The 19,959-nt window shown below is 43.6% G+C and overlaps 1 protein-coding gene across 1 annotated transcript in view; it reads left to right on the plus strand.

Annotated features, from left to right (window-relative positions):
* Positions 1 to 8,251: 8,251 nt before the first annotated feature.
* The window catches only part of fbn1 (fibrillin 1), a 59,565-nt gene continuing 47,857 nt past the window's right edge, over positions 8,252 to 19,959 (plus strand). Inside the window, exons 1-7 of the mRNA XM_012814881.3 lie at positions 8,252 to 8,612; positions 8,842 to 9,136; positions 10,168 to 10,250; positions 11,120 to 11,218; positions 12,246 to 12,341; positions 12,497 to 12,592; positions 17,986 to 18,183. Of these exons, the coding sequence (XP_012670335.2) occupies positions 8,970 to 9,136; positions 10,168 to 10,250; positions 11,120 to 11,218; positions 12,246 to 12,341; positions 12,497 to 12,592; positions 17,986 to 18,183 (739 nt within the window). The 5' untranslated portion in view covers positions 8,252 to 8,612; positions 8,842 to 8,969. The remainder of the gene's footprint in view (positions 8,613 to 8,841; positions 9,137 to 10,167; positions 10,251 to 11,119; positions 11,219 to 12,245; positions 12,342 to 12,496; positions 12,593 to 17,985; positions 18,184 to 19,959) is intronic.

Raw genomic sequence — 19,959 nt, forward strand, 5'->3', positions numbered from 1 at the left:
CGGTTTAGAATCGAATCGTTGACCTCTGAATCGGAATCGAATCGTGAGGTGCCAAGAGATTCCCACCCCTACAGGACACATTTACTGTATATTTGTACAGAAAAGGATGATTTTTATCATATATGACTGTCTTGTCTCAATATGATAATGAGATATTGTAGATACATTATGATAGCTTCTCAGTAAAATTGCTTGGTGTGCCATCCGCTGAAATGAGAAGATAAACAGTAAGGATCCAATTTCAAAATGAACCTGTGAACCATGTACCATGACTCGCCAAATTGTCAAGAAAATGGCATCTCAAGTTAATTTACCTGTGGGCGTCAACCTTAATTTATCATTGATAAACAATGCAACCAGATTGTCCCGTTTCACATCAAATTGCAGATTGGAATCCTAAGAAACAAGCCATTTTCCTATGGTGGCTTCCTATGGTGTTTCTGTGGCTCAGTGCACTCTGCTACATGCATGCTTGCTGCTGCACCTTCTCAGTGGTAGCGCATCGCAACTTCCACCACTTCTACTGAACACACAATATGTATACATAGGATGGAGAATGCCGTCGGCAGAGTTAATAATACAATACTTCACTCTCCAAATGAGATGCATATCAGCACAGATGTCCCCTACAGATGGGCTTGGTGGAGTAGCTGGGGGTAAATGGAGAACAGAGTGTTTTCCATCCCTAAGATGGTCAACGATGTGGGGAGACATGCTAACTCACACGGCATGTGGAGATAAATGTCCAAAGTGAACGTTTGCTGACTTCAGTGGTCTGCAGGGTCTGGGTTGGTTTTCGGGGGGAGAAAAAGAAAAAAGGGTAAACAAAGAGTTAGCCTTGAAGCTGCAGACCTCAATCCAAAAAGGATTTACCTGGAAACTGGCTCTGGAATTTTAGATATCTCCAGGCATTTTCGCTATGTGTTAGAAGATGAGAGCTGTACAAGTGGGCAATTGTGATCCTGTCCATCTAAGCCTAATCTTCTGTTACATTCCAGTCTCATAGACTGTGTTACATTCTGTTGAGGGTCTCATTATGAGGCCTCCTGAAGCCAAATCCACTCATGAATTTCCCAGAGCACAACTTTTCATCCCATTTTGGTCTGACAGGAAGCAGTTGGGATCATGCTCAGCATGAGAGCCCAGAATATTTCTGTAATCAGAATCATTCCTTCCTCACTAGGGCCTAGAGCTTCTTGTAACATCAGCAGTCCAAGCGCTGTCGAGTGGACAAAAGAGGGACTTACCCATAGACTCCTCCTGCTTGACGAATGAGTCAGGTCTTGGAAATGCTTGTTGTCTCCTCACTGCTCTTTTCCACTGTGTCCTGAGCATGGCGTTTGATGTATTGTGTGAACCCACCCGTTCCTGCTATCTTTCTGGACTGGTGGAGCCAAAAGCACATGTGGCTGAATGAGGAGAGAGGCAGGGGTGTGTGTGTGTGTGTGTGTGTGTGTGTGTGTTTGTGTGTGAGTGTGTGTGACAAGGAGGGCTTGGACAGGCTTTCCCCTCACTTCATTCAGTATCTGTTATGCTTTACCAGCTGGGCAGTGGATCCCCTTCCCATGAGCCCCTTAACAAACTACCTCAGCAGTCAGCCATTAGGTAGAGAAGCCTGAGCTAGGCAAAAAGATTGCTCGACACTCCATTGCGCCAAAACACACAGTTTCAGAATGAGAAAACCTCCACATTACATACGTTTAGATCAGGGGCGTAACTATAGGAGGTGCAGCAGGTGGCTGCACCTGGGCCCGTTGGGTGTCGGGGCCCAAAGATGTACTTACGTCTCTCAACGGGCCCCCTTTATCCTGCGTTGATTTTTCCTTCTGTCAGTTAGGCTTGTGTTCAAAGACGAACTGTTTTGTAGTACAGGCAGTGTCTGATACTTTATATCCTGTTAAAAAGGCAAACTTATCTCCGTCATGGTTTTTATAATTTTTGGGGGAAAAGTAGCAATTTATAACAAAATCATATGCTTATCCTACATACACTATAGAAACTGTCAAAAAACTATTCAATGAAATGAATGAGTTCTTATTTTCTTTGGTATTTTTGTGATTGGCAATGAGGATTGCTGGTTAATATGTATGTTGTTGTCCAATGTCAAGTCTCTATTTGATCATGTGACAATACAGTACGCTATAGTTAAACTAATTCGAAGGTCACGACAACCTAGTTCATTGAGCACAGCACAACTTGTAACAATGCCTTTTACGCATAAGAGTGGAAGTAGAAAAAGGCAAGAGGAAAAAAGAACAGGAGAAGGCGACAAAGCTGCCTAAATTAGATTATTTTGGCGTTTTAACTAGCCCGTCAGCTATTCGCCAGCCCACATAGTCCACCACGGACCCTGCTAGCAGCAGTGCAGCAGTTCAGCTGGGATCAGCATCGCTGCCCTCAGTGGTGTTTCAGCAACCATGCAACAGGTAACCTACGGCTATTGTGATAGATATACATTTCAAGAAAAATTATAGCCTTCATACATTATGGTAGGGCAGGATTACTAGGCTACAAGTTGGGTAAATAGTGGTCGCTATTATTATTAGGCTACTACATTTTTTACGGAAAGAAATGTTCCCGCTGAGAGTCAAACTAGACTTAGTTCATTGTGTACACACCCATCGCTTCTGAAATATGTATGGTTGATTAATTAAACACTATTTATATCGATAACAAACATCTTTGATTAGCATTTTTTAGACGCAGAAGTAGGGAACGCTACGATTTTTCTTCTTTTTTTTTTTAGCGTTCACTAGGGGGGCCCGTCATAATACCTTGCACCTGGGCCTGTCGTTACTACGTTACGCCACTGGTTTAGGGTGCGTCCACACTAGCCCGGGTAAATGTAGAAACGCATAAATATGTCTGCGTTTGCATTTACCGTCCACACTAATACGGCGTATTCGGAGACTGAAAACGGAGCTTTTCGAATACGCTCCCCTGGCCGGAGACATCTGAAAACGCTGCGTTCCAGTAGTAGTGGGGACGGGGTCCACGGAGCTTTTCAGATACGATGACGTTCGGTTGCCATGACACTGGGGGTAGCTTTGCGCTCCAGAGGCTATAACTTTAAAATAAACATGGGAGGTCAAATGAATATGCTGCTCTGTCTCTACAATTTACTTAGTATAGTTAGTGAATGTTGTAATGGATCCCCGTATATGTAGTGGCAATGAAACGTTTACTGCTGGTGAAATGACCCTTTTTATTTTCTTACTTTTCTAACAGTATATTCAATAAACGGGTAAAACACCACTGTAAGAGCTAGTCTCATACGGGTCCATTAAACTATACAATTACTCAATCATATGCATATGCATCCGTCTTTGACGAGACCCGTAGCGTACAGACAAGTTCACACTCACACAGTGGCATAAACATTTTTGCGATACCTTTATCCTTATCAAAAAAAGTCCTATGTATCTATAAGAAAGAAGGTGGCATAAAGCCTCTATAAATTCCTTAAATAATGAATGATAATTTAGGCACATATCAAATTAGGCACAAACTAACCTAAATAATAATCCTTCTTTGGGGTTATTTACAATGTAGTAGAGTTAAGGGAAACGCGAACTTCGGAAGCCAGGTGAAGAGGCCGCGAAAGAACAGGGATAGGTCACGTATGTAAGACGAACTCAGAGTTGACAATAAAATAAGTAAATGATAACCAGTTTCTTTATTTGACAACACTTTTGTACAGAATCAGACTCATAATTCTTTCAGGAAATGAACTTGGTGTGGTTGATGCACACGAAACATATAAGCAAGAAAAATAAAAGATAAATGTTTTACAAAATAGAATAATATTGCCCGTGGAGTGGAGAGTTTCAGGTTGTCGAGAGGGAGCCTTTACAGATTGAGTGCAATCTTACGCCCTCATATTGAAGGCCAGACAACTCGAATGAGAGAGCCAGTGGAGGTACGTTGTACTACCTCAGCAACGAAGGCAGGCTGTGCAAAACCGCTAACTCATTTGGCTTGGCCCGTGAAACGGTCTCAAAAACGGTCAGGTAGGTATTTACAGCTAACACCAATCACCTGGGTTCTGAGTAGGCTACATCACCCTGCCACTCACTGAGCCTGCAGTAGCAGCACTTACCAGTAATTTCCAAAACTATGGTATACATCAGTGCATAGGAGCTGTCGATGGCACACACAAATACTAATACTAGCTAGCAAGAACAAATACTGACTATAACTATAAATACAGCTTCATTGATGTAGAAATGGCCCGGTAGTGTCCACGATGCTGGCGAAGATTAACAAGCACCTGAAAGATGGCACGATTCCTCCTTTTCCCAAGGTAGTAGTGGACAGTCCACAATTGAAGCACACGATTTCTGCATTCATCACGTTGTCATTGGTGGCTGTAGAACGCATTTTCTCGGTGTCCTCGTAGCTCCGGAGTTTTAATTTAAATGCAGCAAAAGACAGTCTCATCACTCTGAGTAACGTGAATGGTAAATGGCTTAAAACATTCGGGCAGTCCTTTCAAAATCATTTGCCACAAGTAGCCGAGACCAACGGCTGCTGCTTGATCTGCCCAGTTTTTCTGTTGCTCCTGCTAGCCATCCTTTCCTATGCTAGCTCACGCACAAGTGGACCTTACTTTTTATATTGCCTATCTCTGGGTATATCAAACATTTCGGCCAACTGTGAGCCCATGACTTGTTGTCAGATTTTAATTGCACAGAGACTCGTGCATACAGTTACTGGTATAACCTACACAATGAAAAAAGTAAACCTGGAGGTATAAACTGCTCGAAGACACAGTTGTGGGAACTTCATCCATAACAGAAACTAAAGAGAATGTATTAATGCGCACACGGTTATATCTGGATGGGTCACATGTCCATATTGACCCGTATCATTGGCTGTCACTTGCCCAACATCCACAATGCTGTACATCCACATTCCCATGTTATACAATTGAGGGTATACCCATTCCATGTATGTTAACGATTGTCATGTACCCGTGTTAATGTGGACGGCAAACATTTGGAAAACGATATGAAAACGCTAGTGTGGACGGAGATCGTTTTCATTGCGAATACGCGTTTTTGTATTTACCCGGGCTAGTGTGGACGCACCCTTAGATACAGTATATTCACCCTTCAAATAGTCTACACGCATCATGAAAATGTTTACATTTGATAACACTCAACGTTTGTCCATGTCTTGAAAATGTGTTGATTTAGTATGGCTTCATGAATCATGAATGAACATTTAACATGTTCCGATGTCAAAACTCTTAAAAGCATCTTAATTGTGAATTATGAAACATTAGGAAACAGCTTTGTGTTTGAGCAATACATTTTCATCTTTGCTCCGTCTCATTTTCCTCAGGCATCTGGCAGGAAGACTGGCAAAAGTCCTGGTGCTAAAGACAGGAGGAAATGAAATAAGACGTGCAGTATGGGGCCAAAGACAATAATAGTGTGAGAAAATTTGAGGAAAATAAATGTTTGAAGCAAAGGGACTGATGATCAGAATCTCAGCTATTAGCAGAACATTGTGAAAGGCCAAAGATGGTGCTGCCATATTGTGTCCGGTGAAAAAGTGAAAATGCTAAGACGGCAACAAAGAAGGCAAAAAAAATCAGATTGTAAGTAGGTCACAGTTTTCGCCCTCCCACATCTGTTTTCTTCATAGTATTTGAGCTCACATGCAGTATGGCCCATAAGGCAATTTCAGGCTGAGGATAAACAGCCTGAAATGCCGTGGAGAATAACATTCAAAAAATAGTAGTAAGTGCTCTTGTTTGGTCATAGCTGAAGTTAAGATATCTAGTGTAATCGTTTCTGTTCTCGGCATGGCTTTAGAGGAAAGGTCTCCTCCCACAGCAAAAGGATACAAGTCCGTTTTGAATTTGGGGAGGGAGATGAGAGTCTGGTTTAGTGTGAATGGCCTTTCGCATACAATTTCCTGTGGAGGGAGAGCATGAGTTAAAACAAATAAAAACAGCAGATGAACAAACGAAAGCCAGAGCACTTGGCAGAAAGCGGGCCGAGCTTTAGAGCGATCCGTTTAACCGCGGCTCCGACACCCTGGCCTCTGAGCCCCTCGTATCTTCATGAGTTCGTGGAGGACATGTCAGTTTGACATAGCCTTGTCATTACCGCCATTCGGCGCGCACACAGGCACTCAATGGCCAGAGAGCACAGGGCTGGAATGCTATGGCGGTTTGAGCACCCTGTCCAGCAGCGGTGCGGGTCAAATGTTCCGGAGCGAAAACCAATGAATCTGCGGTATCCATAAACAACCGCAGGCCGACCTTAGCCCCACGCTTTTAATTTAGGGGCTATCGCAACATCTCAGCTGATTATGACTAAGTGCAGAGAAGATCCCAGTAAGATGAGAGTAAACACAATGAATCAATGGCCCCATCCACTGTACTCATTACAGTACGAAACCACATCTCGCCTCGCCTCTGACTGGAGAGGGCTAGCTGGAGGTGCTCCTCCCTAGCGCGGGCGATGAGGCTACTCTTTGTGTTATTAATGAGAGGGCCGTGAAGCTGTGGAGAGTGATTTCAGGCTTAGCTCGGCACCAGTGACGGGTACCCCACCACTGTTTGCTCTGGAGGGGGAGAGGAAACCTAAGACCCAGTGCGATCACCAGCTGTTCTCCTCATCTGGAGAAGAAGTGGGAGAGAGAGAGAGGGAGAGAAAGAGAGAGAGAGAGAGAGAGAGTGAGAGAGAGAGAAAGAGAGGCATTTGGCCTCCCACCAGATCTCCACACCAAGGTCTGGCTGCATGGAAGAAGTCGACTCACTTGTTTCAGACCTTATTCCAACAAGGGCCGGGTGTGGCTCACAAAACAAATCATTTCCATGTTAGAGAGTTCTGCTTCGTTTTCTCCCACCCTCTCTCTGAAATTCCCTAATATTTTCTCTCAAACAGCCCCTCATTAGGCCTTCAGAAATACTTCATGCAAAGACAGACATGCACTCTTATGTGTTAAAAGAGAATACTAGGCCAAGTGGTCTGCATTTCGACCCAGTCGTCATGTCTGGGATGTTGTGACACTGTCAATATTTCACGTAAATTGTGTTTTTCTTCCTCCTTTTATGTAGTGTCCGTATATTGATGGCATCAGCAGAAAATATATAAAATCATTCATTCAGAAAATAATTTACAGAAGTACATGGCTTTTAGAATCGTTACTCATTGTGAACAAAATATACCCATTTTTAACATTCAAAATAATTTGGTTGTCATCCATGGAACACAAATAGAATGAATTTAAATGTTTTCAGTTAAATTGAACTGAATTATGTTGCTGACCTGACCTGAGCTCCTGCTATGAAATATATTGCTTTGTATTTTTGTTGATGGATTATCTACAAAATATGTAAGATATAGTATATACCCTTATAGAAATTCCATCATGAGATGTATTATTAAAAGTACACATCTGGAGAAATACAAATCAAATACATTGCAGGTATAACGAACATGAATGTAGTGTGCTGTACAGGTCACTTTGGAGTATTGTCTATGTTGAAATCATCTCCCCAAATGCCTTCCCACTGCAGTGCTTAAAGACGGTGTTGACGATTATTTCTCTGAGATGCTACATGTGAAACTCACTATTTCTGAGGGAGTACCACTGGCCTCATTATTGGGGAGCAGTTGGAGGGAGGAAGGCAATAAATTCTCTCACATGGAACAGTCCAAGTCCAATGTCAGGTTTCAAGAGAGGCTGAGGGGAGTCAATTGTGCATTGTTCAAATGGCCACTCAGCGGATTCATTACATGACTCAAGGGCCTGTGATAGACTGCCAGACACAAAGCAGACAAGCAAAAACGTGCCTTGGGATGGGGACAAGAGATGATGCTGTGTCCAAAATATGAGCAGAAAGTCACAAGACAGGACATAGCACATAGTATCCTCTTAAAGCAATACAGGTCAAGCAACATGTGCTGTTAACTTGTGTATGAGTGATATGAATTAACAAAACTGACCCCAAAGTGGTGTACATACAACTAGCCATGGAACGAAGCGATTCACAATACATGTGTATATTGCAATTTGATATCACTCTAATTATGCCTCATTTAAAGCAATTGTCTTCAAATCTGTCTCTAAATATCAGCCAAATCATCAGCGAAATTCAACAGCATAATCACAACAATTTGTAGAGGAAAGTAAACGCTGAGCTGACTCTCCCACTCTGTCCTTCTCTTTCTCTCTCTCTCCCTGTCGTCTTTTTTTAAAGTTAACCCACCGCACTTAATTTGAGCAGGAATTAGTGTATCGCGAGACCAGGAGAGAAAGTTTCGTCGGAAAGTGGAGCTGTGGATGAGAGCAGGGGAGCAAGTTCAACAGAGACGATGAGAAGGAGTCTGCGAGGGGATTACTTCTCATCATCTTGCTAAATGCCCAAACATCTTTGATTATCATCTCATTCAAGCCTATATCACACAGATGCCTCATATTCCACGGAAATCAGCATAATGGTGTGATTCACATAGCACTTGAACGACTACGTCTTCTGTTTTGGGACTTAAAAGTGTCCCTTGAAAACGTTTATTCAGCGCTGTGTTTTAAAAACAATCGCACATCTTGTTGGTTTGGTCGCGAAGGAGCACTCTCCATTCGGAGAAAAGGTACGATACAGCAGGATTTTGCTCTACTGTATTGCATTTGTTCTTTGTTATTCTTCATAAGAACTTGTGGTCATGCATTTTGCAAACTTTTGCTAAGCGTTTTTACAGTTTAGAACTCTGACGCATCTTGTCTTGCAGCGAATGTTAATCTAACGTTAGGTTGGTTTCATCATTGGAATATGACCCAAATGCGTTTTCTGTAAACTATTATGGTTTTCTTTTTTTCCAGAATTGGTCGATCCATTTGATCATAGGAACAGGCTGCATACTGCATTAAGAAGAGGGATTCTACTCGGTGATATTACGTTTTAAAAGAGAAGAAGCGCATTTTGAATTTTGAAGGAACATAAAGGCAGTATGTGGCAGGGGTGGCTGCTGAAGTTTACCCTGGGACTTGCAGCGGTCTTGTCGGTTACAATCGATGCCGAAGAGGTTGGCACTTTAGAAAGCAAGGCTGGTAAATCCGGTGAGCCAAGAGCCAACAGGTCGAAGCGGAGAGGCGGAGGTCAAGATGTTCTCAAGGGGTAGGCTACTTTTTCTTGCTCTAAGATCTAAGCAAGTCCCCCCCTCCCCCAACACCTCCACCTGCCTCATCAGTCTCATAATTAACCATGGCAAGACAGTAGGCATCCTGAATTATCAACAACGAATGTTGTATATCATAACCATCAGCTTTTGTATACCAAACAGTGTATTGAGTACAGTCAGGGCTCTTTTGCCAAATTAAATATTAAATTATCGTCTCATTTATTTTTACAGTAGTTATGAACTACCTTCAGAACTGAGCATTTTACTTTAAATAATCCCTTCAACGGTCATCAGCAGAGCATTCGGTCTCAGGCTTTTCTGTTTCTAGTTTGCCAAGAAATGAGCTCGGCTGATGGGAAGGCTGGAGGAGAGTTTGGTAATTAAATACTGGCAAGCAGCAGCATTCCTGCTTTGCTGCAAAAATAAGTTATACTTTAAACAAAGGAGTCCATTGGACATCCGTTCCTCTAGGAATGCTCCGCAGAACACTGGCAGACCATTGTAATGCAGATGCCGTTCAATTCGTTTTCTTTCTTTGCACCACGTCCTGGAAGAGATACGTGCACATCTAGTGTATGTGCCTGTCTGCATGTAATAACAGGTTGAAAGATGTGTAAAATCATGTTTTGCTCTGGCTATTTTGTTTACCACACAGTGCATTAGCTGTGGTTGTTTTGGCATTGATTATAAGCTAGTGTCACTTTAAGTAACACATGTAGATATGGTATGCATTTGAGTATTCAGGTGAAGTGTGTCAGATACATGATTTGTAATGCACTCAGGTTTTTGTTAGATTAGAACATGGCCAACAGGTTGTGCTATTTCCTCAAGTGCTTTCATTGCAGCTTGAGTTGAAATGTCACTCTGGATGACTGTTGTAGTAAGTCATTAAAGGAACATGTCGCCCAGAATGTAAAAGAAAGTCAATAGTCTCCATATGCTTTGCTTAGGACAGACAACATGCACACTAAATTCAGTGCAGAAGACTTCATGTGAAGTCTCTTGAATTGTTTATGCTCAACTTCAGGCCAAATGTGTGTGGATCACGTTTCAACTCTTACTGTTGCCCTGGGTGGAAGACCCTTAGTGGAGGAAACCAGTGCATTGTTCGTAAGTATGACAGTCTTTGTACATATTTTCCCTATTCTAAAACAAATGTCTAGTAAAATGTACTGTTTGAAAGAAAATTTCAGTTATGGAGAGGGACTGCCTTCTGGCATCTAAATAAAGCAATCCGTGGGCCTGTAGCAGGGAGATCATATGCATGATAAACGTATGCACTATCCATATATGTAAACATACATATATGTATGCAGCCTATGCACGAGTGCAGTATAGTACATTATAGCGCTGTAGTCATAATAAAATATAGGACTTGCTACTTTCAGACTTTTTGGACACAGGAATGGGAACTAGATATGTGTGTATGCATTTTTGTGTGTGTGTGTGTGTGTGTGTGTGTGTGTGTGTTTCTTTAGCAAGGTCATAGGCAGAGTTATGGGCCAAAAAGCTATGTGGTAGTAGGCCTGCCTTTAAGTGTGGGCAGCCCAAGCTTGGTACAGATCCACTCTCCACAATGTTGTTTTTCCTCCTTTGACCAAATAGAAAGCTGCTTTTTCCCACACGTGAGTGAGGACTCAGGAAGGCTGTTGTCGATCAGCCTGTTTTCTGTGATTGCAGTCTGGCTGTCTGCCCTTTTCTGGACAGGGTCATGATATTGTTTCACAGTTGAAACCAAGGAAGTGGGGTCAAGCTTGACATTCTCCCTGATTGATCTGGATTACCTTGCCAGCTCCGTTCCCAGGGGGCGGCGCACTGCTGTGCGATTTCCCTTCCTTTCATTCAGTGCCCCAGCCCAGCCCAGCCCAGCCCGGCACTGTGCCTTTCAGGCCGACGTGTGATAAACAAGTATCTCTCTTTGTTTAGTCTGGCCTGATTTGTCCCATTCTGAGGCTCTTTGATCTCGCTGCCCTCCGCAGCCATTTGCAGAAGCTCCTGTGGAGATGGGTTCTGCTCCAGGCCCAACATGTGCACCTGTCCAACGGGCCAGATCTCCCCATCCTGTGGCTCCAAATCAGGTAATGTGCTGGAAATTTCCCATCAGTCATGTGAGATGTTAGTAGGGGATCCTGTACAATCCACACACACACCAGTTACTGTTGGATAGTTTGCCTGTGCCTCACGGCAGAAACTAAATACTCACCCCCTCTCCATTTTAGAGTGTGTGCACACTGTTTGTTATCACTGTTATTGCCACAATGTCTTATCACAATTGCTACACTTGTATTAGTGCTATTAATGTAACCACTGCCATTACATTGACGTGTAACCATAACCCTCTGGCAACCAACAGTAAGCCCATTACACATAAATGGGAAAGAAAACAATGGGGTCTCTTGAAATGTTGGGATAAGGATCACGTTAATGTTTCCTCCTGTTCATTTGGGATGGTTTTTGCACTTTGGCAGAGATCATTCGAATTGAAATCAGTTTTTGTTTTCTGCCCTGCCCCGTGCATGATGTTATATCCTGTCCCCTGCCTAATTCCCCCGTGTTTGTGTCCACATTGCAACTGGGTTGCCCAGAGGTACTTTATTAAAATTCACTTAAGGCAGCGTACTTTGTGTATGTCGCATCATTTAGTGAGTTGCAACATGTTAAATATCTACCAGGGCTCAGTCACACATTTTGAATGTAGGCTAGTCATAATGCTCTCAAATCCTCTGTCTGCACTGGGTGTGTTCTTTGGACATGATCCATGGGCAACAACCCCATGTCTTTGTGTAGGCAACACAGCACGTTTACACACTCTGCTCATTTGGTTTTTCCCCCAATTAAATTGCTGAAGTATGTGTGATTTTTTTTCAGACCCTCTGGTGTCTTGTCATTGTCTTATGAAACATTTATAATGCATTTATAAGCTAAAAAGTAAAAAAACAGTATTTCACAATAGTGACACTGACAGGACATTCTCCTGAGTTACATTTACATCTTCACAGCCTAATAGAATCGAAGTAGATGGGTGTCAAATGATAATCTAGTGGTCAGTGGGCCACCTATGCATAACGCTTACTTCCCTCTCGCTGCCGTTTGTGGTTAATGTAGTTCAACACTGCAACATCCGCTGCATGAATGGAGGGACCTGTGCAGAGGATAACTGCCAATGCCAGAAAGGCTACAATGGAGCTCACTGCGGTCAACGTAAGGACCATTTTATGATAACAATGCAATGGACTTGATATGGCTCCAATTGTTTATGCTATGGATGCATCTCTACCGTGTTCTGACTCGGAGCAGAGAATGTAGTTGGCCACTACTTAAAAGTACACTTTGTGTTTTTGTCTTTTTTTCTACAGCCGTTTGTGAGAATGGATGTCAAAATGGGGGCCGGTGTGTGGCTCCAAACCGCTGTGTTTGCACCTACGGTTTCACAGGAGCCCAGTGTGAAAGAGGTAAAAGACAAGGATTTGCTGTTTCTCTGTGTCCCATGACAGCTGTTTTGGATAAAAGAAAACTTTTAATCCAGCTTTTATCCATGCTATGCAACAGAGGTATGGCTTGCATTGTCAGTGGGGGTTGTTTAATTGGACCTCCTAAATTCTGTGAATGACATGATTAACAAGGTGATTCTGTAGAGACACTCAGATTTGTTTTCATTTAACTAGTCTCTGCAGTTTTTGACATACATGTTAAGAATTCAGGGAGGATAAAGTCTTGTCTTTTTCAGCCATGATGTAGATGGACTATGTTGTCTGGAATATGCACCTCTGTTGAGCAGGCTAGTTTAGTTTATTGTATACATGAAATGGGTTGGCACACATTCTGTTTCTACCTGTTGAGAAGGGTGGGATGAAAATGTGTTTCAGATTTATAAACAGCCCTGGAATAAAGCATGAGTTGTGTAAATGGGAAAACTGGGTTCTGGGCAGTTTACTGGTAACGCCTAGAAGCTCAGAGCCAAAGACAATATCAGAAATATTACTCCTCATGCCTGATTGTGGGCTGTGCCTTTGATTCCATATCACTCAATGTAGATGAGAGAAAAAGATCCTATTTGCATTTCTGTCTGAAGGAGGTTCTTGTAAAAGTCTGTCTCAGAGCCTTGTGTGGCTGCGGCTGAACAGGGCTGTTTCTTCTTCGAGCCAATGGCATTGGAGTCTCATCAGAGCCAATAGCCTGCATGCAGATGGTGGTACAAAGCCTTTGGTTTCTGTCAAGGAAATGTTTGGTTGGCCACCCCTCTGATATTGCAACCGCAGATTAGCTTTTTATTTTGTGTTTGTGTGTGTGTGTGGCATAGTCATTTATGTAGCTTGATTTTGCCCCCCCGCCCCACACACACACACACTTTTTCTTTTTTGGTGCTTTTGAGGCTACATTTTGGAATATATTGTCCTTTTGGTCTCATCTGCTTTCCTGGCTCTATTCAATGCAGATGTGTTGGAAGTTTGCTGCTGGAAGTGGTTGTGTGAAAGAGAGGACTATTCTTTGCCTCGGTTTGTTGCCAAGCATTTTTCTTTCCTCATTTTTGGAAAACACAGGCACAAAAGCCTAAATAAAGAAAAGCAACATAATGTTTCCAACAGCAGAAACCTATTTTGTTTCACTGTTAAAATACAGGAACGGTGAAATCACAATTGCCTTTTGTTATAATCTAAGGTGCTATGCCATGTCCATAAAGGATGTCCATGTGATTTCATACTTGGATCTTTCTCCAGTGTTTCAACAAATATGTAAAAAAAAAATGTCTTTTTTCTATCGGAAGAAAATTAGTGTCCTCAATAATAGCCACAAGTCAAGCCAGGCAAGGAAAACAACTGTAGCTGATGACAGTCATAGCGTTAGAGCTGAAGTTCAGCCTCAACTGTCAGCCTTAACTGTCAGTGAAATTAGTTTGTGTCAATACCAGTGGTTTGGATAGGGATTATTCTTTTAAATGATCCTTTCTGTAATTCCCAAGGCAGCTTACTGTAGTCTAGATGGAAAAGTGGGCTTTGTCCGTAATTTAGGACACATGTAGCAAGTTCTGAAAAAGGTTCAGTTTTGGCACTGGCATTTAAGTCAAGAACTTCATCAGTATCAAGTGTAATTGGAGATATTTTAGGTTCATGATGGAATTCTTATCCAAGATTGGATCAGGTTAAATCTGAACTTTACATTGTTGACAGTGAAGTGACTGCTATCATGTCATGTAAATATAATAGAGCTGATAATGGCATTGTTTGGATGTTCCAAAGGAATGTACTGTCCTGCCCCGTTCCAAGGGTATGAGTCCAAGGTTGTAGACTGACTTTATTAAATGCTAATTAATTGAATCTGGTTGCACAGGCTGAAAATATGACGTGGGCTGCAATATTACGAGGCAACCACAAAATAAACACGTTGTTTTTGGTCACTTGGCAACCGCCTGAATTAGACAAGATACTTTTTCTTTTGTTGCTCTCTTGTTTTCTTGTTGCCAGTGTTTTTTTCCCACGTTTCTATGACTTATGGTGAATAGCAGTTCAATTATAGTTATCCACTACACAATGTAGTGAGATGCAATTATTCTCATATATCAGATTTTAGACAGCATGTCCGGGTAACCACTCTGACAGTTCAGTATGCACAATGGCAACCATTCTTGAGCACATATTTAAAGGATGCTGTGTATGTTCATTCAAGTGAGGAAATAAGTAGACAAAACCTAAACATAAAGCTGTGACCGAGTTGTAAATCTAGACTTGGCTAGATGCTAAATGTATGTGATAATATGCATACAAAATGTTACAAATGCTACAGGAACACTATTGTGTTGAGCTGCCTTTCACAGTACAGTCATTGCGTTATATGGTCTCTAAAAGCAACGAATGAATACTGACAGCTGTCTTGAAAAGAGTTCCACCCAAATATCCAAATCCACAAGACAGTTGAGGAACATGTTGGTGGATTAGGTCACCCAGTCTGTAGCCAGGGGAAGGCTTGGCATGGTTGTGCAGTGAAGGTAATCCAAGAGCTGAAGGAAAGAGGGGAAGGTTGGGCTTAACTTTGGAACTCTGGAGCTGGAAAAAAAAAAGTGAGACGTTAGACGGCATTTTGGTATAAACACGTTTTCTGGGACCCCTCCAGGAAAAGAGGTGACCTAATTCATTGTGTTGCTCTCACTTTCACACCAAATCTATTGTTTTTGTGTAAACACGGAGGAACTCAGACGGAGCCAACGTTAAGACCCATATGGCCAGTTCAAGGCCTCTTCATTCAAGCCCACTCACTGTTAACTCAGGGCAGAACAGAAAGTTCATGTATTTTTACATTGTGTGTGGGTGTATGTGTAAACAGTGTCTCCGGACTACGCTAATATCATAAAGACATTCCCTCAGACATCGTAAAAGTTATAATTTCACCGTTTGCTGCCCAGTGTCTACTTGCTTGTGCACGGGGGCTGCTGTATTCCAGCAGAGGGGAGACTGCAGAGCTGTTTGCCGTCCGGATTGTTCCCAGATGTCTGCAGACACTGGGAGTATCCCACAGATGTGCTTGGACAAAGAGCTTGGATGAACACTGGAATGACACTAGCGTCTCCCTCCGCACAGGAACTCCCTATCTGTCTCGTGTGAGCCCCAGGAGAGACCTATGCCAGATCTTGCTGGTCTTTCTTTATTGCTGCTGCCATCACTTATGCTATTTGCTGTGGCTTTACACTTTGGAACATAGATGAAATATATGAAAGCTCTGTCAGAGCACTATGAAAGTGAGGTCTCTTTTATGCAGTGACGTTGAAGTTGAAGTTGAAGTTGAAGTTGAAGTTGAAGTTAAAGTTAAAGTTAAAGTTAAAGTTAAAGTTAAAGTTAAAGTTAAAGTTAAAGTTAAAGTTAAAGTTGAAGTTGAAGTGGAAGTGGAAGTTGAAGTTGAAGTTGAAGTTAAAGTTAAAGTTAAAGTTAAAGTTAAAGTTAAAGTTAAAGTTAAAGTTAAAGTTGAAGTGGAAGTGGAAGTGGAAGTGGAAGTTGAAGTTGAAGTTGAAGTTAAAGTTAAAGTTAAAGTTAAAGTTGAAGTTGAAGTTGAAGTGGAAGTTGTATTCAGACTCCACATAAGAGCTGGGCTGTTAAACAGCCATGCAGTCTCCTGCTGGCTTCATGGCTTCTCTACTGTAAGCAAAGGGCGTGAGAAGGATTACTCCAGCACGCAGAGTATTGTGGTAGCATTAGACAGATATTACTCTCAAGTGTGAGCTTTTCCTCAACCTTTCCCAGGCCCTTAGTGACTTCAGAAGAGAATTTGAAAGGGACTTCTGGGTAATTAATTACTCCCGATATGAAAATGAATGAGGCTTCTCAAGCACAGAGCTTCAACGCTGTAAAAGTACTGAAGAGGATACGTTATGGAGAGGAATGACCTAGTTATGTTTCAAGTACTTGATATGCCAGAAAAAGGAAAGGGCAAAACAAAACAAAAGTTACAGTGAGACGCTAGTGCACGTGAGTCACGTGCACTGTCTCTTGAAGTACGAAGGACACAATGTTTCATTTGTTTCAAAACGGCGGTTCTATTGGAACAGGACGGGCGTTTTGTGCTCTGCCTCTTTTCCTCGTGCTGACTGTTGTCTGCTGTAAAATGTGGGAATGATTTTTGTCTCTGGACGCCTGCCAGTCACAATTTGGAGCAGTGAAGCGCTCACACCACCGATACGGATCTCGCCTGTTTAGACTTCATTCCAATGGCATTCAGGGGCAGGGCAGAGACTTCACAGTAACGCCGGAGCAGAAGTGGGATATCCCACGTCCCGTGAATAACGCCGCGTTAAACGGCACAATAAACCTGTCAGCGTGAGCTATGACAGGTAAACCAAGCGAGTTGAGATTGTTATTGTGCATGAAACATGAAACATCTCCACTCCGATTGGGTATCGCTCAATGCACAATGAGAAGGAAAGGCCAGTTGGCAGATTGTGGTGCATTATCACAAGCATATTTCTATCAGTGCAACAACAAAGATCAGCAATTTCATTTTTCTCCCTCAACAGACTTGCATGTTGAAATCTGATGTCAACATCCCAGTCATACTTTTGCTATTACCTCGAGAACACTGCCTTGTGAAATAGTCATCACTTTATCTTGGTCTGCCAACGATAAATCCCCGTTGGCTGAGGTGGTTATATGTGTGTGATGCTGAAGTCTTTAGGCACTGGCAAGGCCTTTTACTCCTGGGCATTCTCAGTCTTTCATCTCCAAGTTAAATTGTGTGTGCTTGTTTGTGTTCACATGAGAGAGGGAAACAGAGAGGGAGACAGACGGAGGGAGAGAGAGATGAATAGATAGCAAGAGGAGAGAAAGTTCATGTCATGTCTGTGTTGTGTGTGTGGGTGTATGTTTATGTGTGTATTGTGTGTTGAACAGTCTGTTCAAAGAACAACAGCCTTTTTTAAACTGGCTGCAGAGTATCCTGTGAGTCTTTCCTTTGTCCCACTGTGTGCGTACCGTTCACTTTCACTGTGTGCGTACCGTTCACTTCAGCTCAAAACATGAACTTCCCCAGCCCACCTCTGAGGCCAGCCAAATCATGATTTAAAAAGCACAAGCCACACAATGCTCTCTCTATGCTCAGCATTGCTTTCCACACCTATTCTCAAAAGCCTGTGTGTGTGTGTGTGTGTGTGTTTGTGTGTGTGTCTGTGTGTGTGTGTGTGTGTGCGTCTCTACACATATCTGTGTGCGTGTGTGTGTCTCTGTGTGTCTTTGTGTGTCTGTCTGTGTGTGTGTGTGAGTGTGTGTGTGTGTGTGCGTCTCTACACATATCTGTGTGCGTGTGTGTGTGTGTGTGTGTGTCTCCTCACGTGTGTGTGTGTGTGCCAACTCCATTCACTCCACAGATTACAGAACTGGGCCCTGCTTTGCCTCCGTCACCAACCAGATGTGCCAGGGCCAGCTTAGTGGCATCGTCTGCACCAAGACCCTGTGCTGTGCCACCGTGGGTCGCGCCTGGGGGCACCCCTGCGAGATGTGCCCGGCCCAGCCCCACCCCTGTCGCCGCGGCTTCATTCCGAACCACCGGACGGGCGCTTGTCAAGGTAACCCGCCGCGCCGATGTCCCCCTTTCCAGGGGGATTAGCCATAATTGAGTTAAATTGGTTTCGGTCCCCCCTGTCTCAGGAATGCTGTCGGACACGAGGGCCAAGTGGACTGTCAGAAGGGAGCGTTTGTGCTTGGCTGGCCCCACCATGTGGAGGCACCTTCATTAGAATGAAGCCAGCCTCTCAGGCCCAACACACAGGGAGAGAGATCAGCACGGACGCCCCACCACTGACACGGGGCAGTTATAGAGAGTGGAACAGCTCTACGAGGCGTTCTTTTTATAGACTATCCTCATTATGGCTAAGCCTTTAAATGTAATAATATCAGAGCCCTCCTAACTACTGTTGGAACTTAGAAGGTTTGATGGGTCATTGTCATTTCGAAGCCTCATCTGTTATACCCCATTGAAATCTGATTTCATCTGAGCCAAGCTATTTTTATGGCAGACTTAATGGATTCCGGGGCCTCTTAAAAGTGTCCGGTCAGGGTAGCTGAGTAAGGACATGTGGCTGGTAGGCACAGAATGTCCCATCTGGCCACTGCTGCAGCACTTAGCTGAAAAGAGTTCTTTAAAAAAAGGGGTTGGAAACACCTGCAGGTCAGCACATGGAACAAAAGTCAGGGGGAAAAAAATCTTCAGGATTTTCACAGAAGGAGTTTTTTGAAACGCATCACTTCCCCTGCGTGGCACGGTCAGTTGGAAACACCTTTTCCTCCTGCATTCTCCACGGTGCCTTTCGCCACATGAGCCTTGGTGGCGCCGGTGCCACCAGTATGGAGTTCCAACATCCCCACGTTTAAAGGTGCAGTCCTTGATTATAACCCACTACACTTTTCATTGAATTCAATGAAAATTCTACTCTCATTCCTCTAGCTCTCCATCCATTTGTGTAAATGGGAAAAAAAACTAAGTTTTAGACACTCTTCCAGCCAATCAACATGTTGCACGGAAAGGATAGGTGTCATTTATTTGGCTGTTGAGCTCAAATGTCAACAACATATCACCAGAATCAAGGACCACACCTTTAAACGACTGAAAACACTGTGGGTCTCAGTGGCCCAGGCGCCACCGATACAGAGCTCCACAATCACCATGTTTAAATGAGGAGACGTGACTGTGTGTCTCTACCTCAGTCTTCACCACAGTGAGTGGGGCAGAACTAGAGTGGCTGCTGTGCTGGAGCTGACCCTGAAAGTGGCCGGGCTGCCAGCCTGAGCTGGACTCCTCAGACAGGACTCCCGCTCCTGCTCCTGCTCCTGCTCCTGTTCCTGCTCCTCCTCCCGCTCCCGCTCCCGCTCCCGCTCCCGCTCCCGCTCCTGCTCCAGACAGACGGGTCAGATCTGCCGGAGGAGCCTGCCACATGTCCCCGCTCACCTGTCATCAGGCAGAAATTAAGCTGCCTCTTATACTGTCTCTTTTGTTAGCCCGGCAACAAATCACTCACTCACTCAATCACTCTCTCTCCTTCCACTCTGGCGCTCCCTCTCTGTGACCTCCCCAGGGAGACGCATTATCACCCCTCCTGTCTCCCTCTCCCTCTCCCTCTCCCTCTCCCTCTCCCTCTCCCTCTCCCACGCACACATACATGCACCCTTTTCCCTGCGGCTTGAACCCTCTCTCCCCGGCTAGATGTCTTCCTGCTAAGGTGTTGTTGTCCTCCAGATGTGGCTGAGGACGTTGGTGCCCAGCGCGGCCCTCTGAAGGCCCTCTCTGCTGCGAGTGTTGGCCTCCTCTCTAATTCCTCCAGCTGTATAAATTCCTTTATCGTCTG

The sequence above is a fragment of the Clupea harengus genome, chromosome 6 (assembly GCF_900700415.2).
Source record: "Clupea harengus chromosome 6, Ch_v2.0.2, whole genome shotgun sequence".
NCBI lineage: Eukaryota > Metazoa > Chordata > Actinopteri > Clupeiformes > Clupeidae > Clupea > Clupea harengus.